The sequence below is a fragment of the Piliocolobus tephrosceles genome, chromosome 5 (assembly GCF_002776525.5).
Source record: "Piliocolobus tephrosceles isolate RC106 chromosome 5, ASM277652v3, whole genome shotgun sequence".
Taxonomy (NCBI): domain Eukaryota; kingdom Metazoa; phylum Chordata; class Mammalia; order Primates; family Cercopithecidae; genus Piliocolobus; species Piliocolobus tephrosceles.
Window position 1 is genome coordinate 130,535,847 of NC_045438.1, and position 26,762 is coordinate 130,562,608.

General features: G+C 45.0%; 1 protein-coding gene and 1 non-coding gene across 2 annotated transcripts in view; one reads left to right on the forward strand and one right to left on the reverse strand.

Moving 5' to 3' along the window:
- Positions 1-26,762, forward strand: part of BTBD9 (BTB domain containing 9) — a 471,085-nt gene that overhangs the window by 433,669 nt on the left and 10,654 nt on the right. The window contains exon 10 of the mRNA XM_023212708.2: positions 17,873-17,951. Coding sequence (XP_023068476.1) covers positions 17,873-17,951 — 79 coding nt within the window. The remainder of the gene's footprint in view (positions 1-17,872; positions 17,952-26,762) is intronic.
- LOC111543221 lies at positions 3,053-3,124 on the reverse strand. Its single transcript, XR_002731784.1, has one exon. It is a non-coding gene; the product is annotated as a small nucleolar RNA SNORD45 (small nucleolar RNA).

Consider the following 26,762-nt stretch of genomic DNA (forward strand, 5'->3'; position numbering starts at 1 on the left):
ACTTGGCCCCAGAGTCTGTTTATGTGTTTGAGCCGAGAAAGCGATTTTTGTTGCAAGAAGCTCTAAGTGAGACAGAGTCAGAGAATAAGAGAGAGAGAGATAATTATCTAAATTATGTTCGTGCTATTATCGAAGACGAATATAGTTAAAATGTAATTAAATATGACGGGCTAGCAGGATGTAAGCCAAGCTTTGGAATGCTAATCATCAATTACTGCATCCCCTTAGGGGAATCAGGGAGGCTGTATGGCAGAGTTGGAGCGGCTTGGGGCTGGGGGACTGAGTGAGACGTCGAGCATTAAAACTCCCCCTCCCCCGTCTCCCCACGTAGTCATTCAAACTGCCATGGATGTCCCTGGGACACATCCCTTTCTGTAGCTGCCACAGCGTTAGAATATGAGGAGCTGGTGGGAGGGTCCTGCACCTCTCTTTGAGAGGCAACCCCTCTAAAAGGGAATGTGAGCACAGAAGGTCAAACTCAAGACTGGCTTATGTTAGAGCAGTAGATGCAAGTGCCTTTACCAGACAGAAGTCTGAAGTTCCTCCTCTGCCAGAAAGCATCAAATGCTCACCTACCTAGATCAAGGAATCCCAGGAGGGAAGTCAGGCAGGGAGGTGGAAGTGGACTGTAGTCGGGACAGAAGATGCCACATGTCCTTGCTAGCAAGCTGCTCCTACCACTCAATCTCTAACCTGGGCAAGGGGCCCACTTTGGCCATACATTGAAATCACTTGAGGAATTTAAAAAGGACTCAAGCAGGGCCCACCCTGCAGAGGTTTTGAGCGTTAATTGGTATGGGCTGTGGTCTGGGAGTTCAAAAGTTTAGCTCCACGGGTGTTTCTGATGTGCAGCCAAGGTTCAGACCCACTGGTCCAGCTATAACTAGACTTCCGCTAACACAGCCAAGGGGAAGGCAGCCAGCAGGAAGTGAGGACTGTAGTTAGTTCTTATGGCCTTCCACGAACCTCAGCTGTACCTGTCTTGAGGCCAAGAAGAAAATAGTATAAGGATTTACTTTTCTTAATCCTGAAACATAATTTTTATGTCAGTTCTGGTGCTAAATCCCCAAAGAATTTTGAACTTGGTGAGATTACTGTATAAGAGTCCATTTTAACAACGAGCTCTATCTAAGGCTGGGGTAGAAACTTGGCCACCTCCTTGGACCGGATGGGTGATGTGAGGAACAAAGCAGGCCAGGGCAGCCTGCAGGGAGTAAGAGAGACCACCAAAAGCTCTCCTCATCTCCAGCTGTTGTCAGGCAGGGAAGAGGACTCGTGCATGCCAGATCTTCTGGTTTCCAAGAGAAGTGAGGCATCTGTGTTTTGCTGTGAAATCTCCCAATGTTTAAGTGGAAGCTAACTCAACTTTTTAAAAAATACTCAGTAAACCAGCAAAGTATGTCTGTGAGGCTCCCATGTGCAACTTTTGAACGTAGTGAGCCTTTGGCTAGTCAGCATGTGGCCAAACAATCACAAATTCCCATAGCTCCTAACGCAGTTTTCTGCAGCCTCAGGTCGGCAGTCAGGTTAGACCAACTTGGCCCCGTTTTTCCTAAGCCTGACACATAGAGGGTCTCAATAAATAGTTGTTGAATGGACAAACAGGGTGAATGGAGCGAACCCAGAATTCCCTGTAAGTCTGGGCGGCGAGACAGCTATAAAATCCAGTTAAGCGTGATGCAGAACAAAAGAACATACTCCTGGGGTGCCAGATTAGAGAGGCCTGCACACTGAGTCTTCACTTTAGACTAGTATCAGAGATCTGGGGCCAAGGAAGCTCTTCAGAAGGGAATAAACAGGATCCGGGCTGATTTTGAGTCTGACACATAGGACACCCTCTGTAGCTCTGCCTTTGGGGACCCAGCAGGGACAGACATGCAGGCCCAGCTCAAGGGCTGTTGAAACACTGTAATTCCCACTTCACCCAGTGTTCTGGAAAGTGCTCTCTCTCTCATATCCCCAGTCCGTAGATCATCTTTAGATATGATTAAAGAGATGAATGTAGTCCTTGGCCCATCACTGCAATGCGCCAGACAATGAGAACAGCATGCTTGGAGGGACGGCGGGCAGCTGTGGGGTCAGCACAAGAGGCTCAGTCGTAAAGAACTGTCAGAGGGATCTTCAGGCAAGTCTCGATGCTCACTCAAGGCCTTTAATACTCGTCACGTCTCAGTGCCACACGGCTTGGAGAGGGCACCGCCGTCACTGCCATAAGCTCAGTTGACAGGGGACAGGTTTTATTATTTCCTCCCTTTTCGAGAATCTATTCCAAAGGTTCATGCCTGCCTTCCAGCCCTGCTCCCAAAGGCTGTAAATACATGTGCTTCCCATGTACCTTTTCCACTCCTCGTCACCACAGGCTCTGCTCCCTTTCTTAGGCTCTGCTTTTTGTTAATTTTAATTAAAAAGAATTATCAAAGTTATACATGGGCATAGTTTTGAGAATGAAGTAAAACCACAAGACTTTTAACAAAAAGCAGCAGTCCTCTGCTTCATCCTTCCCTACCCCAAGTCTCATTCTCCAAAAGCAACTGCTTTTCTTTTTCCTCTTTTAAAAAATAATTTTGAAAAAAAACCATATATTCCAAAAAATATATTTAATGTGATTTAAAAATCTAAAACTGTAGACTGAAATGTTTCTCTCCTACCTTTCCTTCAGAGATAGTTGATGCATAAACAAGTGTATATATTCTCCCCATTTACTTTGTTTTTCCTCCAAGGTCTCAGTGTAATTTTGTTTTCTTTTTAATGTTTGTTTGTTTGTTTGTTTGTTTTTGAGACAGGGCTCGCTCAGTCACCCAGGCTGGAATGCAGCAGTGCAGTCACAGCTCACTGAAGCCTTGATCCCCCAGGCTCAGGTGATCCTCCCACCTCAGCCTTCCAAGCAGCTGAGACTACAGGCATGTGCCACCACACCTACCTAATTTTTTATTTTTTGTAGAGACAGGGTCTCACTATATGCCCCAGGCTGATCTCTTGAACTTCTGGGCTCCAGCAGTCCTCCCGCCTTGGTCTCCTAAAGTGCTGGGATTACAGGCATGAACTGCTGCACCCAGCCTCAGTGTAATTTTAGAATTCATATCAACTTTGGATTCAGTTAATACATGCCATTACATCATTGACCCCATTTTCTTTTAATACAGGTTTTTCTGTACCTTGGAGATCTCTTGCATTTCCTCCCTCTCCCCATACTCCACCTCCCAGCTTATAGTCCTTCATTGTAAGGATAAGGATCTACCATAATTTACTTAACCAGTCCCCAGTGATGAGCATTTAGGTTGTTCTCTTGCTGTTCAAATGATGCTGCAGTGTAATCCCTATACGTTGGAGTAGTATAAGGGAATTGCTAGCTCTAGGGGTATGTGCATTTAACACTTTGCTAGTTGAGGGTGTGTCAACTTGTACTTCCTCTGGCAATGTGTCAGAGTGCCTGTGTCACCCCACCTTGTCCAATATAACACTTGATCAGACTTTTAGATTTTGAGGCAAACATATTCATCTCTTTTAGACTTTTTTTTTGGTTGTATCTTCGTATTCTAAACTATAGGCTTATTCTGCTATTTCCTAATTACATTACTGGAGTTATCTCTTGTGTTCCTATTTTGAAAGATAAGGATAAAAGGATTTAGTTTCATTGCCCTCCCCGCTTGCAAGTACACACATGCTCCTCTCTGCTCCATCCTCTTGTTTAGTTAAATCACAATTTTTCTTTGTATCAGATTTCTTGTTGGCATTAGGATGAATATGTAACTACTGTCCAGAGCCAAGCCATGTAGTATGCTACAATCACCTTTTTAAAATCATTTGTTTTTCCTGGAGTTAAAAAGTGGCCAGGTGTGGTGGCTCATGCCTGTAATCCCAGCACTTTGGGAGGCTGAGGCAGGTGGATCATGAGGTCAGGAGTTCAAGACCAACCTGGCCAAGATGGTGAAATCCCATCTCTCCTAAAAATACCAAAATTAGCCGGGCATGGTGGCGGGCGCCTGTAATCCCAGCTACTTGGGAGGCTGAGGCAGAGAATTGCTTGAACCTGGGAGGCGAGGTTGCAGTGAGCCAAGATCGTGCCACTGTACTCTAGCCTGGCAACAGAGCAAGACTCCGTCTCCAAAAAAAAAAAAAAATTTGCTTAGTTTTCTGTATCATTCATTAATTTTCTGTGTACTATCACTGATTCTTCCCCCTAACTTTTGTAGAGCAACACAAATTCTCATAACCTGGCCTAACACATCTGGTCAATTAGTTTCTTTGTCTCCCTTGAGATGTTGCCATGAGCTGCTCACCTTCCCTCTCCAGTCTGGACTAGTTGTTCTGTGGGCCTGTTTTACGGCTCTCATCCTGGGACCTCCCACCCCATTATCTTAGGAATTCCTCTTGCCTTTATTCCATGTCACATTCTTTGTTTTGTGGATCCCATAACTTTCTTTTTTTTTTTCTTTGCTTTTTTTTTTTTGAGACAGAATCCTGCTCTGTCACTCAGGCTGAAGTGCAGTAGCACAGTGTTGGCTCACTGCAACCTCCGCCTCTTAGGTTCAAGCAATTCTTATGCCTCAGCCTCCTGAGTAGCTGGGAGTACAGGTGTGCACCACCGTGCCTGGCTAATTCTTGTATTTTTAGTAGAGAAGGGGTTTTGCCATGTTGGTCAGGCTGGTCTCAAACTCCTGGCCTCAAGCGGTAGTATCCCATAACTTTCTTTATCTTAAGTTAGTCCTTTGTTTTGACGGAACACACTTTCTGGTAGTTTCTTATGAATGCACTGGAGTTGAAGTTTTTATTATTTTTTTTAATTTTTCTTCACATAAATACAAAATTTTTCTTCACATAAATACAAAAATTCATTGGAGGTGAATTTTTTTTATGCCTGAATGAAAATTTCCTTATTCTGTTGTCATACTTGATTTACTTTGTCTGGGAATAGTCCTGTGGCTAGGAATGGTCCCACGGCTGGGAACTAATTTTTCCCTCAGCATTTGGAAGGAAGTGATCTATTATATTCTGACCCCCAATGTTGCTTTTGAAAAATTCATGTGAACCTGATTCCCAGGTCTTTGGGATGACCTGCTTTTTTCCCCTCCAGAACTTTTAAGATCTTCTCAAGTTTCTTAATAATATACTTTGGTGTGGATCTTTTCTCATTTCCTGTAATGGCTACTTAGTGGGGTCTTGAACCTGGAAACTTATGTCCTTCATATCTGGGAAAATTCGTTGTGTGACTTTGGCAGTTTCCTAGCTCATATTTTCTCTGGAACGTCGTATTTTTTACTGGAACATCTAATTAGATGGTGGAACTCCTCGTTTGATTCTTTTATTCTCTTAAACTTTCTCTCCTATTTTTTTATCTTTGTAATTTGATTTGACATTCTGGGAAATTTCCTCAACTTAACTTTCTAACCCATTTGTTGAATTGTTTTATGTCGTTCCTAGTTTTAATTTACAAGAGCACTTTCTTGTTCACTAAATGTTCGTTTTTCATATCATTTTATTTATTCTTATTTCAAAGAGGTAATAATGCTTCCTTTTATCTTTCTGAGGATAATTTAGGTTTTTTTTTTTCCTGAAGCTTTATTCTGCTTACTGAACTGTATGCATGTCCTCTGAGTTATTATTTTTCTCTATTTGTTGTTGGTCATCTTTCATGTTACAGTCTTTTTTAAAACATTTTAAACAGCTTTATTGAGATACAGTTCATATACCGTACAATTCACTCATTGAAAGTATACAATTGCATGGCTTTAGTATATTGACAGAGTTTGCATCCATCACCACAATCAATTTTTGAACTTTTTCATTACTCCAAAAAGAAACCACATACCCTATAGCCATCACCTCCCAATCCCCCCATTTAATTCCCCAGCTCTAGGCAACCACTGATCTACTTTCTGTCTCAATATTCTGTACATTTCCTGTAAGTGGAATCATACAATACCTGATCCTTTGTGATTGGCTTCTTTCACGTAGCAGGTTCATCAGTATGATATGAATAGCATGTATCAAAATCTTACTGCTGAACAGTATTCCAGTGTATGGATATACTACATTTTATCCATTCATCAGTTGATGGACATTTGGGTTGTTTCCACTTTTTATTATGAATAATGCTGCTGTGAAGATTCATGAACAAGTTTTTGTGTGGACATGTGTTTTCATTTTTCTTGGGTGTATATCTAGAAGTAGAATTTCTGGATCGTATCACACCTCTCTGTTTAACCGTTTGAGGAGCTGCCAGGTTGTTTTCCAAAGTGGCCACACCGTTGGACATTCCCATGAGCAGTATATAGGAGTTCCAGTTTCTTCACATTTTCATCAACACTTGTTGTTATCTTTTTTTAATTTTTTCTTTTATTGATACATAGTGTTTTGCATATTTGTGGACTACATGTGAATGTGTTTTACATGCATAGAATGTGTAATGATCAAGTCAGGTTATTTGGGGTATTCATCATCTTGAGTATTTATCATTTCTATGTGTTGGTAGCATTTTGAGTCCTTTTAGCTACTTTGAAATATACAACATATTGTTGCTAACTATAGTCACCCAAGTCTGCTATGGAACATTAGAACTTACTTCTTCTATCTAACTGTAAATTCCTACCCATTCACCCCCCTTTCTTCATGTCCCCCTCCCACCCTCACACTCTTCCTACCCTTTGGCATCTATCGTTCTGTTCTCTGTCTTCACATGATCAAGTTTTTTAGCTCCTACGTATGAGAGAAAACATGTGGGATTTCTCTTTCTGGGCCTGAATTATATCGCTTAACATAATGACCTTCAGTTTCATCCGTGTTGCTGCAAATGAACTTCATTGTTTTTATGGCCAAACAGTATTGCATTATGTAAATATACCACATTTTCTTTACCCTTCTGTCCATTGATGGACACTTAGGTTGATTCCATATCTCTACTGTTGTGAATAGTGCCACATTAACCTGTGAGTGGAAGTATCCCTTTGGAATACTGATTTCTTTTTTTGTTTTGGGTAGATCTCCAGAAGTGAAAATGCTGGATCATTTGGGAGATGGCATGTTTCCAGAAATTTATCCATTTCCTGTAGTTGTACTTTTAGATTTTTAAAAATTTATTTCTCACCTTGAAAAATAGTAGTAGTTTTTTGAGAAATCTTCACTCTATACTGTTTTCCATGGTGTCTGTACTAATTTACATTCTCACCAACAGTGTATAAGAGTTCCTTTTTCTCTTCATTCTTACCAACATCTGTTATTTTTTGTCTTTAATAATAGCATTCTAACTAGGGTAAGATGATATCTCATTGTGGTTTTGATTTACATTTTCCCAATGCTAAGTGATATTGAGCATTTTTTCATATACCCCTTGGCTATTTGTATGTCTTCTTTTGAGAAGTGTCTATTCATGTCCTTTGCCCACTTTTTAATGAGGTTTTTTTTTGTACATTCTGGATATTAGTCCCTTGTTGGGTGAATAGTTTGCGGATATTTTCTCCCATTCAACAGATTACCTTATCACTCTATCGATTATTTACTTTGCTGTGCATACATTTTTAAATTTAATACAGTCTCATTTGGCTAGACCAATATCCTGAACTGGTTTCCCTATGTTTTCTTCTATTATTTTTATAGTTTCAGGTCTTACATTTAAGTCCTTAATCAATCTTGAGTTGATTTTTGTAGATGATGAGAGATAGGGGTCCAGTTTGTGTACGGATATCCAATTTTCCCAGCACCATTTATTGAAGAGGGTATCCCTTCCCTGGTGTAAGTTCTTGGTTCCTTTGTCGAGTATCAGTTGGCTGTAAATATGTGGATTTATTTCTGGATGTTCTAGTATTCTCTGTTGGTCTTTGTGTCTGTTTTTATACTCATACCATCTGTTTTGATTACTATAGCCTTGTACTGTATTTTGAAGTCAAGTAGTGTGATGCCTCTAGCTTTGTTCTTTTTTCTTAGGATTGCTTTAGCTATACTGGCTCTTTTTTGGTTCTACATGAATTTTAGGATTTTTTTTTTTTTCTATTTCTGTAAAAAATGACATTTTGGGGCTGTGTGCAGTGGCTCACATGTGTAATCCCAGCACTTTGGGAGGCCGAGGCAGTTCATAAGGTCAAGAGATAGAGACCATCCTGGCCAACATGATGAAACCCCATCTCTACTAAAAATACAAAAAAATTAGCTGGGTGTCGTACCACATGCCCATAGTCCCAGCTACTCGGGAGGCTGAGGCAGGAGAATCGCGCCGAGATCGTGCCACTACACTCCAGCCTGGCAACGGAGCAAGATTCCATCTCAAAAAAAAAAAAAAAAAAAAGACATTTTTGGATTTTTGGTTTTTTTTTTTTTTTTTGAGACAGAGTCTCGCTCTGTCACCCAGGCTGGAGTGCAGTGGCCAGATCTCAGCTCACTGCAAGCTCCGCCTCCTGGGTTCACGCCATTCTCCTGCCTCAGTCTCCCGAGTAGCTGGGACTACAGGCGCCCGCCACCTCGCCCGGCCAGTTTTTTGTACCCCTAGTAGAGACGGGGTTTCACCGTGTTAGCCAGGATGGTCTCGATCTCCCGACCTCGTGATCTGCCCGTCTCGGCCTCCCAAAGTGCTGGGATTACAGGCTTGAGCCACCGCGCCCGGCCGATTTTTGGTATTTTTAATGGGGATTGTATTGAATCTGTATGTTGTTTGGGGCAGTACAGTCATTTTAATGATATTAATTATTCTAATCCGTGATCATGAGATGAGTTTCCATTTGTTTGTATTCTCTTCAGTTTCTTTCATCAGTATTTTGTAGTTTTCCTTGTAGAGATTTTCCACCTCCTTGGTTAAATTTGTTCCTAGGAATTTTTTCCATGGCAGCTATTGTAAATGGGATTACCTTCTTGACTTCTTTCTTGGCTGTTTCATTATTGGTGTATAAAATGCTACTGAATTTTGTATGATGGCTTTGTATCCTGCAACTTTACTGAATTTACTTATCAACTCTTAGAAGTTTTTTGGTGGAATCCTTTGGTCTTTCTGAATATAAGATGTCATCTGCAAAGAGGGACAATTTGACATCCTCTTTTCCAATTTGGATGCCTTTTGTTTCTTTCTCTTGCTTGATTGCCCTGCCTATGACTTCTGGTACTATGTTGAATAGGAGTGGTGAGAGTGGGCATCCATGTCTTGTTCCAGTTCTTACAGAAAAGAATTTCAACTTTTCCCTATTCAGTACGATGTTAGCTATGGGTTTGTCATAGATGGCTTTTATTATTTTGAGGTATATTCCTTATATGGCTGGTTTGTTGGGACTTCTTACTATGAAGGGATGTTGAATTTTATTAAATGCTTTTTCTGTGTCTATTGAAATGATCATATGGTTTTTGTCCTCAATTTTGTTGATCTAATGCATCATGTTTATTGATTTGTGTCTGTTAAACTATCCTTGCATCTCTGGGTTAGATCCCACTTGATCATGGTATATTATCTCTTTGATGTTCTGTTGAATTTGGTTTGCTAGTATTTTATTGAGAAGTTTTGTGTCTGTGTTCATCAAAGATATTGGCCTATAGTTTTCTTTTGTTGTTTTGTTCTTATCAGGTTTTGGTGCCAGGGTAATGCTGGTGTTGCAGAATGCGTTAGGGAGTATTCCCTCCTCTTCAGTTTTGGGATTTTTTTTTTTTTTTTCATTTTTACTTTTTTTTTTTTTTAGAGACAGGGCCTTGCTCTGTCACTCAGGCTGGCATGTCGTGGCACAATCGTAGCTCACTGTAATCTCAAACTCCCAGACTCAAGCAATTCTCTTGCCTCAGCCTCCCAAGTAGCTGGTATTACAGGCATGTGCCACCCAATTTTTTAGAATAGTTTGAAGTGGATTGGTATTAGTTCCCTTTATATGTTTGGTAGAATTTGTCAGTGAATCCTCAGGTCCTGAGCTTTTCTTTGTTGGGAGACTTTTTCTTACAGATTCCACTTCACTACTCATTATTGATCTGTTCAGGTTTTCTATTTCTTCCTGATTCAATCTTGATAGATTGCATGTTTCTAGGAATGTATCCATTTCTTCTAGGTTTTCTAGTTTGTTCACATATAGTTGTTCAGAATACTGTCTGATGATCTTTTGTATTTCGGTGGCATCAGTTGTAATGTTTCCTTTTTCACTTGTAATGTTGTTAATTTGGGTCTTCTCTCTTCTTGGTGAGTCTAGCTAGCAGTTTATCAATTTTGTTTATCTTTTCTAAGAACCAATTTTCCATTTCATTGATCCTTTGTATTTTTATTTAGTCTCTATTTCATTTAGTTCTGCTCTGATCTTTATTGTTTCTTTCCTCCTGCTAATTTAGTAGTTTGATTTGTTCTTCCTTTTATAGTTTCTTGAGGTACATTTTATATTGTTTATTTGAAACCTTTCTACTTTTGGATATAGGGACTTAAGTCTATAAACTTCTCTCTGAGTACTGCTTTTGCAGTTTTTTTGCAGGTTTTGGTCTATTTTGTTTTTATTTTCATTTGTTTCCCTGGGGAGGGCAGTGCCACCTTCAGTGACAGTGGCCTAGGCGTGCAGGTGGGAAATGCCTGTGGTGCTCATACCTCAGCCCCTGCTCTGGTAGCCAGCGCCTTGGTTGTCCCTCAGCCCTGGGTGCATAGCCTGTGCACATCTAAGCCCTGAGGACGACAGGCCATGCTTCTCCTGACCTCAGGTCCAGCTCCACAGGGCTCCAGAACAGTGTGCAGTCTGTAGGGGCGGGCCCTAAAATAGAGCTTTGTTTGTGCCTCCACCCCAAGGTGTAGGACCCATGGTCACCCCTGCCTACATTTTAGGGGCAGCAGCCCAGGCTTTTCTTGCCACCATTCCCTTTTAAATGTTAGGCATTGTGAAAGCTGGCTGGAAGCTTCCAGTATATGGATGGGTGTGTGGGCTTCATTAAGGGCTATCAGGCAGGGATTAGACATTTCACTGGGATACCCCTGACCAGCACACTGGTGCTTTCTGTGCCTTCTCCCTGGGATGCTCTTTCAGATCTGCATGGCTGTGTCCTCCAGTTGTGTAGGTGTTAGCTCATTTGTCACCTTACCAAAGAGACCTTCCGTAAATATGTTAACTAAAGCAATGCCTTCCTCCCAGTCTGCTTAACACTGTTTTGTGTTTCTCCATAGCCCCTTTTTAACGCTGATAAATTTGGTTTTTTGTTTGTTTGTTTGTTTGTTTGTTTGTTTGTTTGTTTGTTTCTGTCTCCTTCCCATTAGAACATGAGCTCTTTGAGGCCAGGGACTTGGTTGTATGCTATATCCTCAGGGTCTAAAAATGGGCTTATTCCATAGTAAGGACTTGATTGATATTTATGGAAGAAAGGAGAGAGGGACAGAGAGAGGGAAGGTCGTACAGTATCTGTAACTCTTTCCTCTCGGGCCGGTCAGCAGTTCCCGAAAGAGACTCTCCAGTCTCCTGCCTGGGATTTAAGACTGTATCACAGTGGCCTGAAAGCCAAGGGAGGGAAGGGAACTGGGGGGGTCTCACCATCTGGGATATGACTTCCATGTAACTCCTTTGCTCTCAGCTGCTACCGGATTCTACCCTCTGCTGTGCCTAGGGCTCTGGAGTTCAGATCTTCTGTTCATGATCTCCAGAGGGAAATGTGTGTCTCCTATCAAGGTTAAGGGATGTTTATCCCCACTATGCAGGAAGGAGGGGAAGGGATTTGAGGAGTGCACCTGCTCCTTTTTCCTTCTTTCAACCAGTCTTCCTGGTTCAGCACCCTGCACACCTCCACCTTCAAAAGTAGCTGGTCACTTGAGGACCTGGGCCTTTCTAGGGTTCTGTGGTGTGAATCCACTTGCTTTCTGTGTGCCTTCTCTCTGAGGTGCCGATGCAGAGAGATGGTCACACCTCCTCATTCTTCCTCTTTGTTTTGTGGTCATGCATGTGTCTGCATGTATTAATTAATTAATATATAACACATATACTGGCCAAATACTTTCCTGTCTCTGCCTCCCCAGTGTTCAGCAGGTCTGCTACAGAAAAGTTCTGATATGTGCTTTCTCTTTATAGCATGTGCAGTAGAGTCACATAACTTTCCAGATTCAAGCAGACTAGTCACCCTCACCCTTGCCACAGGATCCTGAATCTCCAGAGGAGGCAGATCAAGGCTCAGGACAAAGAGCTGCTCTCTACTGAGCACTACAGTCACCCTTTCTCTCATCACTTATGGGCCTGTGCAGTGTCCTTGTCATCCAGAACCACTCACACAAACCCTGCCCTTGCTGATGGCAACCATACATTCCTCCCACCTGGTGGCTCTCCTGTCCTCTGCTTCCTTCCAATGGTGACACAGCTGGGGGAGCCAGCAGCACCACCTGCCAGATCCACACTGCTACTGCAGGACCAACTCCACTTTGCCCCCTAATTTTTATATTTGTAATTTAGCTAATTCCATCTCCGGCAAATTCCTGCCCACCTGAACACAGATACTGTTTTAATCCCTTTCTCCTCTTCTGTCTCTTTCTTTTTATTTATTTCAATAAATACATAAGAGAATGTTTAAAATACATAAGAGAATAAAAATAACATAACATTTCCTCACGTACTTATTATCTGTACTAAACAGAATTGACCATATTTAATAATTTTTGCATATACTTCAAGTCTTTTTTATTTTAATCAAAGAAATGAAACATTCTAGTTAATGTTGAAATCTCCTTTGTTCCCCATCAGCAGTCCCAGTCCTCGCCCACTCCTCAGAGAACAATCACTGTCATGAATTTAGCATCTATCCTTCCGGAATATTTCACACTATTTTACAGACCTGTATGTTTTCCTGAGTCACGCATACAGTTTAGTGTGTGTAATCCCATATTGTACATATTGTCCTCTAACGTGCTTTTGAGCAAGCCTTCTGTTTTAGATCTTTTTCCATACTGATCTGTTTGTAGAGAGAGCACCTGCTGAGCCTCTTTTCTTTCCAGTTTGCCATATGTGTGAATGTAAAGAGGTGAGAGTAATAGCCAATAGTTAATTTGCTTTCACCACGTGCCATGCTCTTTGTGTTTTCTCCTTGAGTCCTCACAACCCCAGATGGTAAATACTGTTACCACCCCTACTTCACTTGGGAAACAGAGACTTTAGCGGATGGTCACTTACCTGAGGCCACCTTATGATCCGCTCGTGTGTATGATCCGTATGGTTCTGGCCACTGGGATTTCTGGCCCCGGAGTCATGACACAAACACATAAATGAGGTGTCAGTAATGTTCTGGGAGCCAGCAAAATAAAACCCAGGGGACAGTGACGAGTCAGTGCCTTGGCCTCTGGATTGGTGTCTTCATCTTGCCCTTTGGTGGAAAGAACCTCAGCTCACAGTCATTAAATCTGGCTTCTGTTGCTGACTCTATCCTGACAGCTCTAGGATGTCACACAGATTACTTCTCTTTGCCTCAGTTTCCTCGCCTCTGAAATGGGATTCAGATTGCTGACTGCCTACCTAAAAGATTGTGTTGGGAACCAAACGAGATAGATCACGACTCTAAGACACTTTGTAAACCACTCAGTGGTCTGTGGATGGGAAAGGCTTTTAGGATGACAAACTTGGCCCGTTTTTTAACTTTCCCTATTAACAGACCGCCTACCATGTTCCAGCTACATCCCCATGATTTCATTTGCATTACAGAATTTAATCCTCATTCCTCAAGCAGCAGCTTTAGAAAGATTGTTTTAAATCCCTTGTTTATCTGGCTTGCTTAATTACTACTCTGGCAACAATATCTCTTTTTTTCCTTTTTTAAACTTCATATACATAGTATTTTAGCTTCATTATGGGTTAAATTGAGTTTTGTGGGTGGGCCTGGGCACCCTCTCAAAATTTATAGCCTTATTTCTATGGAAAAATTGTTTCCAAGCATCAAACAACCAACTACAAGGCAAGTTTTGGAACACCACCAGTTTATAAGTTGGGACCACTGTACTGTTTGCATTGTTCTCTAATGAGTTTGTGGAAGGAGAGCTAATCTCCCTGGTGAGATTACACACTTCTTGAGGAAGGGGCACTACATCTTACACATGTCCTCCATAACACCCAGCAGGTGCCAAGTGCAAGGATGTATTCAAAACATACTTGTTTAATTCTTCCAAAGCCCAGCTTCTTGTCTGCCTCCAAGACATGGGTGCTGATGGGAGTCGCCTTGGGTGCTCCAGGAACCTCTGTGGTAATCATTGAATCATATACTGTCAAACTTGACAACTCACAGATGAGGCCCAGAAACACAGTGTATCTTGTCCAGACTCATTGGCTGAATGTAATTATAGTAGTAGTAACACTATCAACTATTTTTTTTTAGTGTTTAATGTATGCCAGTACTTTTCTAGATGTTTTACATTTGTTACTGTACTTCATCTTTACCCAAAAAATTTAGGTAGTTATTCCTATTATTCCCATGTTACAGATGAAAAGACTGCAGCCTGGAGAGGTTAAGCAACTTGCTTAAGGTCCTAGAGCTGTTAAAAGCACAAAATAAAGATTCAAGCACTGGCAGCCAGGGTCCAGGGCCCATGCTCTCCACCCCTATGCCACATTGCCCCGGTCCTGAGAGACCAGGAGGAAAGCCTGCCCTCTTGACTGTCACCCGTGGTCCTCTCCACCGGAATACTTGGCATAATAATGCAGTGCTGGCATTCTCACTGGCTCCATGCCATGTGATCTGTATTATTAAGTCCTCGGACAATAGGCAAGATAGGTACCAAGTTCAAACAGTACAGAACAGCACCAAAGTAAACTAAATGGCTCTTGATATTCTTCCATCCAAAGCTAAAATCTGGACCAACATTTTCGCAAGCATTCTTACAGACACCTATGTTTTAATGCATGTGTGTATAGTTCTGCACATGTGTGCATGGTGAAGAATAAACAAAAAATAAAGAATTTAAAAAGTAAATAAGTTTAAAATTTTTATTAAATAAAAAATAATTAAAATTTAAAAATAATACCTATGTGTATAGAGACATATTTACAATTGGACATAATTGGGATCTCATTCTACATGTGTTTCTGCAAGCAGGTGACTGGTGTTATTTCTGTTAGCATTGCTTAAATGAGGAAAGTACACTCAGGGGAGGGTAACAGTTCATCCAGTCAGAGCCAGTTTGGGGTTGGGACTTCAATCCTGTGTGGGTGTTTTGTTTTTATTAAGCTTTTTTGTTTTTATTAAGACCACATTTATTTTTTGACATTCATTGCTCCTGTTCAAACACCTTCCTCTAAGCGCCCAGCCCTGGCTCTGAACTGGGCAGGCTGCCATGCCTCTAGTGGTCTGTTGTCTTTCCTGCAAGTTTTGCCTACTAGAGAAGAGATTCTGAGTGCCTGGTGAGTTGGAATGTTTATGCAGCTATCAATAAAGCCCAGTAAACATGGCAGTCAAGCTTTTGCATTGACTAAACAATGCTGGTGTTTTTTGGCCCTGTGAAATCTCAGCCGAGGCAGCTCCTTTGAGGTTTCACAGTGATTGCAAATGTGGCACAGTCGTGGTGGTGACCACTCCGGTGCCACCTTGTCATTTCCCCTTCAAGCAGCCATGACAAGTTATTCTGAAGAAGTTCCGGGGAAATGGAATCTGATGGGGAGAGAGAGATGCTCATTTCCTCGTTCTAACCAACTTCCCTTACTACTGATACTTTGGTGTTGGAATTGGTATCCGGCTCTGCTGAAAATGAAATCATATATTCAACTCTCAGGCTGAAGTCCACTGTGATTAGATATTAATGCAGTGTGATGGAGGATTGGTATTAAATTGAGACCTTCTGATCTCCTCAAATGTTCCCTCCCGCTCAGGCTGCTGCCCTGCCTCCCCGCCTCCCCAGGCAGAAACAACGGCAGTGGGGCCAGAGCCCAGAGCCCTAAACCCGCTGCAGAAGCCTGGCATAGGGAAAGGGGAATGGAGGCAAGAGGAACAGCAAGGGAGAAGGGAGGCAGACCCAGGTTCAGGCCGGCTCTGCCCAGGATGGCTGCCAGTGAGACCTCACTGCCTGGGTTCCTTGAACCTCCTCTGCATCATGGAGGGAGGAGTATGTGGGACCGCAGGGCCATGATTCTGGGCCTGCCTTCACTCGCAGAGCTACACACATGTTGTTGAGGACCAAGAGCTTCCAACTGTCCAGATCACTTGGATATTTGACAGGCATCGAGCTAGAAGGCTGAGAAGAACAAAATCTTTGCTCAGTTTCTTCCATTCCTACCACCTCCCCATGCCAGTCCTTTTTGTGAAACTGTGACTGGAACCTAATAGCTGTCACCAGCTACTGTCACTCATCCTATTTCTGTTTCTCTTTCCTAGAGGCATGGCCTGAGAAGCAGCCAGTGGGCCAGCTTTAGTGTGCTCTTTAGCTTCCTTTAGGGACAGGGATGGGACTCTGATGTCCCACTGTGAACCTTGGCCAGGGGCCGCTCCCTTCACTTCTCCCCACCTGCTGGAGGAAGAACATGAGTGTGGTCAGTTCCACTGCTTGGCTCACAAGAGAGAGCTAGGCCTGTGGAAACCCCACAGGGTCTTGCAGGACCCCTGCCGGCCCACAGGCTGCATCCCATCTAGCAGACCCTCCAAAAGAGCTGGGGGTCTGGGAGGACAGCAGTCGCTCACCAAGAAAATAGGGCACCAGCACAAGCCCTGGGCATGGTCAGATGGCATCACCTTCATGTATGCATAATAGCATTTTTACGGAGAGAGAGATTTTTCTAACTCTGTTTCCAGAACACTGGTTTCAGGGGCACAGACTTTGCACACAAGGTGGTAATGACTTTTTAATGACCTTAAGGGGACAGGTGTCCAGGCGGCAGTGAATCAATCTCAGTGGGAAGTTCATAGTGAGAGGGAAGATGGAACACCTGAAACCAAAGGGGGAAAGCAAACTGCAAATACATAGATATTTTCTTTGCTAACATTACTTGGTAATTAGACAATTACAGGAAACAGCTTCCCAGCAGCTGGCATTTCCACTGTGAGAGCGGAGGAGGGATGGCAACAACTGTGAACTCCTCACATTTATTACAGAAAATATGATTGGAGTTTACAGTCGTGGGTGCCGTGCACTCCTCCGGTGCATTCTGATGAGCTGCTGAGCATTCAGCCAAGAGCAGAACTCCTCCTCTCAGGTCCGCTCAGGCCTGCTCTGCTGAGTCTTCAATGAGCTGGCCTGGCCCGTGCCGATCAATGAGGAACTGCCTTTAAAATATCGGGGATGCTTTGGAAACCACCCAGACAGAGCCAGGCCAGTCTCTTGAGAATAGATGGTGTCGGGGGCAGCATTTTGGAAGCAGGAAAGGAGGGGGTAGAGGCCTGTGGAGAACTTGCCAAAACCCCCATGTGCCATCACTCACATAGTGGGGTCAGAGGGTAGTGCAGGACCCCCGCTGCCCCAACCCAAGTGCTGGAACTCCGCAGCCCTCCCACATCCCTGCCCTCTTCAAAACTCTCCTCCTCCCAGAAGCCTCCCGTGCTGAGTAACTGCTCCCCCTCAGATGCATGTCTGACGAATGACTGGGGTCATTCTGCCAACAGCCCTGAGGCGGGCCCCACCATGGCCCCATTTTATAGATGGGGAAATGTATTATGACCTCCTGCCACCGTGATTACATCTCTTTGTCCACACTCTTGTCGTAATGAGCCTGGTCTGCACTTTGTGCTTGTTTATGGAGGGCTTTGTAAGAACCCTAAGTGACATTCACAGATGGGGAGGAGAGCCTTCTGGGATGGGGTTGTAAGCTCCTGAATAGGGACACTGTGTATGTCCCGCCTCCCTCAGCCGTGCATCAGGTGCAGCCCTGCCCCCAGCCCCTCCTACAGTGCAAGTCTCCGAGGACAGGAAGCCCTCCCTCAGCGGACGTGACTCTGTCAGCCACACTGTCAGTTAACTGCACCGTCTAACCAGGCAAATGGTTGTTTCCTCTCCCAGGTCCTGGCAGTCAGTGAGTTTTGAAAGACAGCCTGCTTCCTTCATCCGTATCGTTGGGACACACAACACAGCAAATGAGGTAAGGGTCTCTTTTCATGAGAGGTGCCGCAAGATTTCCTGATGTACAGGTAAATGCTACCTCCTGAGTTAAGTGGAATTGTTTGTTCTGCCTGCTAATGGCCTGTTGTTCAGACAGTGTGGTAAGGAGAAAGTCCTGCAATTGCACAGTGGGGATATCATTATCATTTTTTGATATCTCTTCACTGGCAAACAAAAGCCAGCTCCTATTGCTTAGCTAATTCCTACAGCTCTCTGTGGAATCGGCCAACCACAGATGCCTTGAGAGGTCAAACACCCCATCCCTTGTCTCTGAGTCCTCAGCCCTCCCAAATGACAGCAATTGTATGAGGTTCCTTGCCCCTCTGAGCATGGTGTCTAGCAGGCGGCTGTGCTGCTGACCTGTCACTCCCTTGCTGTTTCATCGTCACACTGTGTCAAGCGTGTACCTCCAAAGAACCCCTGGTTTAAGAGAGGCAGCATAGGGAATGATGGCTCGAAATGCAAGAGGTACATGAGAAACATAAAAGTAGTAATATTTCTGCAATTCTACCTTTCCATGATCTTTCTCAGATTTATGCAGGATTGGCTCTATGGTGTGCCACCACGACAGTCGCATGGGACCCAGTGCATGAGGTTTAATGCTCTGTGGCACCATCTTGAAATGCTTAGGGTCTTTTTACCTTTGAATTGTGTTTTATAAATGAAGCTCCACAGCACAGTGGAACACACACCAGGACCTTGGAGCCTCAGCCCACATGGAGTCCTGCCTCCTGCCCCTTCCCACCTTCCTGCCATGAGCTCTCAGCCACCCACTCCCTGAGCCAGGATGCCTGGGTTCTACTTGGCCTGCCCCTCCTCATCTCACACATGATCACTGCCCTCTCCACCCCCAGCAGGGGCCCTGGCACAGGGATGGACGGGGCCAGAGTCTGGTGTGAGTCCTGAGCTCAAGTCACAGAATAGGGCCCTGGGTGCCCGTGAGGGGCTACACTGGCTGGGGGTGGTGGAGGGGGGGACAGTCCCTGTGCCCGAGGTAGCACATCATTAAGTAGCAAATAATAACTAGCGTGACAGCTCGAGAGAGAGAGACCCTAGATGAAAGCAGAAAGGTTTCTTTCTGCTTTTTGAACACAGGGCTCCTCGTTTCCATCCAGCAAATGGGCCCTGTGCTCAGGATTCATGCATTGTCTTTATGGAATTAAAATTTCTCCAGAACACATCAAGGTGTTTCTGGTACTTCCAAAAGCATTTATAAATGTGAAAATATTGTGATAATTTAAATTCATTTTGGCTTTGTATTTATTTAGAATAAAAATGGTCCACATCTACAATGTGTTTCTTGCAGAGAGGAGCGTGTAAACAGAAACCTGGAACTTTTCCTCTTGCCTCTTTATTTCAAAACAAACCTGAAAACTATAAAAGTAAACCAACTGATGTTTTCTAAAGAAAAATTCGAGAATTATAAATACCAGGTCATAAACAATTGAAATTTTTACATAGTAACATATTGAAATCGAATGAACTGTTTCATTTGCAGTTCTTGCTTTTTATACAGTGCATCCCCCCAAAAAATTTTAGACTGTTTTTTTTCTTTAATTCCTAAATGGAACTCTGAAATTTTGTATTACAACAGAAGGAATTCTCAAGTCAGAAAAGGTTAAGAAGCAGCAAGAGCAGACTTAAGAGTCTGCTCAGAGCCTTCTTCTAGGGCTGCCCTCCGTCCCAAACCTGTTTCCTCAGTGACCAAGGAAGAAGAAAAGCATCTTGGACATTTTTTTTTTTGAAGCTATTCTAGATGAAGAATGATTTCCCATTACAGAGCTCTGAAGTTGGAGTGTAAGACCTCTCTTTCATGATGAGTTTCCCAAAAATATCTGTGCAAAGGGCCCCGACCACTTTGGTGGAGATTGGACCAGCCATTTTAAATGGGTTGGACAGTAGGGCACTAGTTAACTTGTAATCCGTCCCATTTGGCTCGTGAATAACTTGCTCAGTTGTCTTTTTGAATCAGTTATTGATCAGGGGGAAAAAAGTCTCAAAGTAGTGTTGCCAGTTGAGAAACTTTTTTTTTTTTTTAAGACGGAATCTCACTCTGTCACCCAGGCTGGAGTACAGTGGCGCAATCTCAGCTCACTGCAACCTCTACCCCTGCATTCAAGTGATTCCCCTGCCTCAGCCTCCCAAGTAGCTGGGATTACAGGTGCCCGTCACCACACCCTTCCAATTTTTGTTTTTTGTGTTTTTTTTTTGGTAGAGACAGGTTTTACCATGTTGGCCAGGCTAGTCTCAAACTCCTGACCTCAGGTGATCCACCCACCTCAGCCTCCCAAAGTGTTAGGATTACAGGCGTGAACCAGCCACCATGCTGGGCCAGGAAACATCTTAAGTCATAAAATACATAATGAACAGGATCTCATTCTCAGAGCACAGAAAAAGGCACAATAAGCCAGGTGCGTTGGCTCACACCTGTAATCCCAGCACTTTGGGAGGCTGAGGCCACAGGTTCGCTTGAGCCCAGGAGTTCAAGACCAACTTGGGAAACATAGTGAGACCTTGTCTCTACTTTAAAAAAAAAAAAAAAAGGCCAGGTGTGGTGGCTCATGCCTATAATCCCAGCACTTTTGAAGGCCAAGGCAGGTGGATCACTTGAGGTCAGAAGTTTGAGACCAGCCCGGCTAACATGGTAAACCCCATCTCTGCTAAAAATACAAAAATTAGCCGGACATGGTGGGACGTGCCTGTAATCCCAGCTACGTGGGAGGCTGAGGCAAGAGGATCACTTGAACCCAGGAGGCCGAGGTTGCAGTGAGCCAAGATCGTGCCACTGTACTCCAGACTTGGCAACAGAACGAGGCTCCATCTCAAAAAAAGAAAGCAAGAAAAAAAGAAAACCAATTAGCAGGCACAGTGGTGTGCACCTACATATAGTCCCAGTTACCCAGGAAGCTGAGGCAGGAGGATGGCTTGAGCCCAGGAGTTCAAGGCTGCAGTGAGCTATGGTTATACCACTGCATTCCAGCCCTGGGCAACAGAGTGAGACCCTGACTCAAAAAACAAAAAATGTACAATAAAGCTGAACTTTACTGGGCATCAAGAATATAGCAAACCTCAGAGAATGTTCTTTACTGCAGCATACTGGGTTCTGGGACATTATTTGAAAAAAGTCATAACAGAGAACAGTGGAAATGTGTGTAAGCCAGTATGGCAAAGTTCAGAGGCATGAGGGACAGGGGTCACATCAGGGAAGGAGGATGACTTGGGCTGGTCTGGCAGGATTCCTGGGAGAGACGGCTCTAGAGGACATGACCGCATGGACAGGAGCACTTCATGGAGCTGGGGAAGGCTGCAGCATAGGACAGGAGGCTGGAGATGAGTGTGCGGCACCACCCTGATTCACAGTCCCATGGGAGCCAGAACTGTGCCATCAGAAACGGGGGTCAGGGCACCTCCCTCACTACGGAGCGTGGCCTGGAGGCCAGAGGATGCAGGGTTTCCTCCGTCTCTCCCTACTTACTTGCTAAGTGACATCAGCAGCTGTCTCAGCTGGCTATTCCACTGGCTAAAGTAACACATTGATTTCTCACAGTCCCGGAGGCTGGGAGTCTGAGGTGAGGGTGCCAGCAGGCTCTGGTTCTTGGTGAGCGCCCTCTTCTGGGTTCTGTCCTCACACGGCCTCCTTTGGTGTGTGCACTTCCGCGAGAGAGGGCGCCGGCACAAGCGCTCAGTCTCTTTTCCTATGACACCAGTCCCATCATGGGGGCTCCACCCTCATGACCTCTGCTGAACCTGATCACTTCCCAAAGGCCCCACTTCTATCCCAGTCCATTAGGGGTTAGGACTTCCACAGAGGAATTTGGGAGGGACACGAGCATCAGTCCATAACAGTGGCCTTCGTTTTAGTCAGAGCCAGAGAAACACTGTGTCCCTCCAGCTACTCAGTGTTTGTGAACCCAGAGACTTTGTGCTAGCTTCAGAAACTATCGATGGAGTTGGTCTATGGCATGGAAAGGTCTGTCTGTGTACGTACGATACAGGGAAATCTGGGTGAAGAAACGCTTTGCCGAATGGCGCAGGTAGGCCTGTCTTCTGCAGGTGCTTCCCCGTCGAGAGAGGGGCAGGCAGAGCAGGGACTGGTAGGGAAGCGCAGCATGGAGGCTCCTGTGAAGAGCATTCGAGAGAAGACGGTGGCTGGGCAGTTTGGCAAAAGGCGGGAAGTGGCCTGGACAGTGTGTAAGTAGCAGCTAGCAGAGCGGCCGGCTGTTTAGAGAGACCTGAAGTCGTTCTTGGGGGCAGGAGCCCAGTGAGTTGATGGCTCTGCACGGTGACCATGGAAACTGCCCCGAACTCCAAACACCCCGGCGGCTGCTGGAATAGGAGAAAGCAGACAGCAGGCAGTGCATGGAAGCAGGCCTCCCGGGCTGGCCTTCTGAGCTAAGGCGGACTGGGATTTCTTGCCCGCTGTAGGTGTATATCTGTCTTGCTCCCGTCAGCCAGGCCTTCCTGCATCCAAACGCTCAGCGTCCGCCTGCTGCATGCTAATTTTTCCCACTTCCCTCCGATCCGTCCAGCTCTCAGGCGACGGTGGCCTCGGTAGTCTGTGAGTTTAGATTTCTTGATCACCTGCTCTGGCACGCTTCTGATTTTCTGCAGCATTCCATCCCTCTCCTCTGGGAAGTGCACGTCTGCTACTGGCATCTGTCTCTCATCTTCTTTTGTGAGCACTGCAGCAATGAATTCATTTAATTTTTTAGCTACGTTTACAACTTCTGTCAATAAATTCCCCCAATGCTTACCTCTTAAAGACTCCAGCACTTCCTTCTGTGACCCCTGTTCCTTGTGTACTCAGCATCATCCTTATCATTTATCTTAACTCCTCAGAGCACTCCACTTTCACTCCCCCAGTGTGTGCTCCTGTCGTCCTCTGCTGCCTGCTCACCTGGCTCTGGAAGCTCCCCTGTGCTTGGCCCGGTGCTCATGCCTGTCTCTTCTTCACCCTCGAACGCTTCCCCCCACTCTTTTGTCTTCCTCCCATGCTCAGCACTAGATGGCAGACAGATGTCGGTGTGTCTTTCAGCACATCCACCCTCCGCTTCCATTGTTTCCACGCACCTGATTCTCCCTACTGCCTGTGGCCAAGGAGGTCCTTCTCGACCATTTCCTCCGTCACTTTATGGTGGTCTCGGTTGCCAGCTTAGCAAGCTCTTGGTCATTTCTGTGTGGTCACCCACCTGCCTTCAATGCTAATCAACTCTGAGCCACTGGGGAGACAGACGCTGCTCCTCTTCTAAGTCTCCTGTGTCTAAAATAAACTGGACCTTGTCAACAACATTACAAACATCGAGGGAATCTTTAGTTTCAGCCCCAAAAACTGTGCTCAGAACCGCACTGGTTCTGATGTGCGGGGTCTCCAGCAACTCTTCCATTTCATGTTATTAATTATCTGAGCAAATAACAAAGGCACATACCTACATCCTTAAAGAAACCCAGCTGGGAGTAAATGAGATCAAGTCTATGCACCCATGAAAATCAGTTAGTGGTGTTCAAGAAATAGAAGTTATGCCTGTTTCTTTTTATGGCTTTTATGAAAACGTGGGTTTCAAAGTTCTAGAGTGATTTTTTCTCAGTATGCAGGGAGCTCAGGGGCCCACAAGCAGTCTGGAGGGTTAAAAAGGACTGTAGGAAAAGGAAACTCTCTGCAAGGTATTTGGAAAGACAGGGCTTCTGCTCACCAGAACCTACATGAAAGCTTTTACCAAGTCAATAACAGAAACTGAGGATGGTATTGACAGGCTTTAGGCAGCTCTCAGGTTCCATTTTACCTACTGAATTTATATAGTGAGGAGGGGGCTGTGTTAGATTCATCTTTGTATCCCTGGCACCTAGCATGGTGCCTGGCACATGTAAGCATAGAGGACCTGTTAGCTGAATGAATGGGTGAGTGATCTGATCTGTACACCCATCTCTCCCTCTCCCAGTCAATCAAAGAAAGCAATAAAGGAAAAGATGTAATAAACCAACTTTTCATTATCGAGAGGCCGTGGCATTCCAAGACAGAGTTTCTGTAGTCATATGGAGGATTTTCTTAAACCAGAAACATTTGTAAATGGAAAAGTATGGGCACCAGATATCTCAGCATCTCCTAGCTTAGAACCCTTATAATAATAGTCATTATTATTAATTACAATGATAGTAGCTAGTATTTGCTGAGCACTTACTGTGTGCCAGGTTCTCTTCTAGCCCTTTATTACATGATTTAATCCTCATATATGAAGTAGGTTCCACTCTCACCCTCATTTTAAAGATGAGGAAACTCAATACTAAGTGTTGGCAAAATTGTGGAGAAGTGGGCAGTTCTCCAGTGCTGTGGGCGGATAGACTGACCCTGTCACTCTGGAGAAGAGTTTGGCATTTTGTCCTAAAGGAGTGTGTGCACACATTCACCCTATGGCTGAGCATTCACTTCCATTCCTATGTATATTCTCCGACGAAGCTCTTGTACGAGGTTAGGAGGCAACAGTGAGGATGCTTTCACCGCAGCCTTGTTCATCCTGAACCCAACGGGACACCACGCACGTCCATCCACAGAGGATGGATAAGCAAAGGACAGCATCTCATACAACGGGCTGCAGGGACTGTAGGTGGATGAACATAACAGCGTGTTGAAGGACAGAAGCCAGACACCAAAGAATATGTATACTAGGATTACATTCATGGAAACTTCAAGGCAAAGTTTAACTATAACATTCATGCATACACAAGTGATAAAACTGCTAAGAAAGAGAACGCAAGGGGATGAATCTTATCTGAGCCAGAATTGGGGTTTCCTCAGTGAGGGGGAGGCACCACTGTTTCTTGCCCCACATGGTATTTCTTTGGGAAAACTATGCCTTATAACGTACAGTTTTGGCAGTAAAAATTTGGCTTTAAGCAAAGAGGCAACTGAGGCTGAAAGACATTCACTGATTTGTACGAGATCACCCCAGCCTTGAGTGGCAGAATCAGAATGTGAATCCAGACAGTCTGGCGGTAACGTCGAGGCCCCTGCATCTCCCACAAAGGCATAATAGATGGCATGGTGCAAAATGAGCCCAGCTGCACCCTGGCCCAGAACTCTATGAGTCAAGCATTGATAAGCAGGTGGCTCTGAGCATGCTGTGTGCACCAGTTTGTGCTAGATCTTGGGGAGAAACTGAGGCAGGACCCTTCCTTAAGGGGATGGCAGCTTCAGCACCTGATAGAAATGAATCCCCATAAAAAGTCCCTCAACTCTGGGTGAGGTTTCAAATGGCTGTACCTGATTGATGGTAGAGACATCAGTGAATGAAAACAGCAGCCAGCCCTGAAGGAGGAGGGTGAGTTCTGATCTGTAAAATGGATCTGGTGATCCTGGCCCTTGGAGTTTGGGAGCCATGAATGAGTTTATGTCTTATAAACATAAGGACCCGGGAGGGTGGGAGGTTGCAGACCACTCTGCATGCTCACCACTCCTTATCCAGGGAGAGTGATCAGCCCACGAGCATGTCAGAGGAGCATCTGCATGAGCCGACAGCAGGACAGAAAGTCTGCAAGTGGCTGCTTGAGCTGCCCTCCAGGACCACTCAGCTCAGGGCCTAGAGCGAGGCAGACTTTATTTACGGGCTTCGGCCAGGCCAGCGAGTGGCTCTGGGCTCCCATGCCACCCGTTCCCATAGCAACACGGGGCTCTAGTGGAAAACAACAAAACAAGGAAACAGACTCTTTAAAACAAAAAAAAGAAAGAAAGAAATGCTCCTTCCTGGCATGGTGATAATTATATCCCAGGTCCCCCGCCCCAGGTCTGATTCCACTCTCTCTGGCTCCCCAAGGACTTCCCCTGCAGCATCCTCCAGAGGACCATCGTCTCAGCCCAGAAGCACCTCAAAGCAGTCACATGCCGGCTCCAGGGCCTGAACTCCCAGTGGGCCAGCAGCAGCATGAAGCAGACGTCCCAATGGCAGAGCGCAGAGGGAGTAAATGGAGAGGCAGGCCCCTCCCAGCAAAAGCTCCTGGTCTGCAGAGAGCACCGGTTCCAGCCTTCAGACTCCACTTCTGTGCGGGAGAGCACCTGGCCCTCCAGGGGCTTCATGTCCCAGCAACTGGAAATGGATGGCCACAAAGAAAACCTGCTTGGGAATAGAAATAATGGAAACAAACTTAGGTTTCAGATGGCAGCACAGAGGCCCTGTATGATGTATGCCAGGTACTGGGCCAGAGAGGAGGCAGTGCAGGGACAGCCGGGACAGTCAGGCCCAGCGGGTAGCCTGGCACCTGTGAATCTGCATAATAGTCCTAGCAGAAGGCTCTGACTGGGTCCCCACCACACTGCAGTTCTTGGGAGCAGAGACTGTCTTGTGGCATCTTTGTGTCCTCAGCACCCAGCCCAGTGCCTAGCACATAGTAACCCCTCTATAAATCAGACCAGGGGCCAGAGCATTGGTGCAGGATTCCAAGGGGAATGAGCTCTCAGAATCACTTGTGACAGCCTGAAGCCAGATCAGAGAATAACTGAAGATGGTACCAAGGCTGTGACTGCCATGCCCTTGGAGAATGGCAGAGCTCTGATGGTTATAAGAGACTGTGGAAGCATTCAGTTGCACAAAAATATAGGCTAGGGGAGAGGCAGTGAAAGCTGAGCCATCCAAACAAAAACTTGGATTTAAGGATTATACCTGCAGAGAATGATCAAAGCCAGGTGCCTCAGAAGAGCCAGGCTAAGAAGAAAGGGGCTCAGAGGCTCTAGAAGCTGGCTCCGCGAAGCAGCACTGGGCAGGTGGGGAGGCGGAGGACGCACTGAGGAGGATGAGCAGTGAGT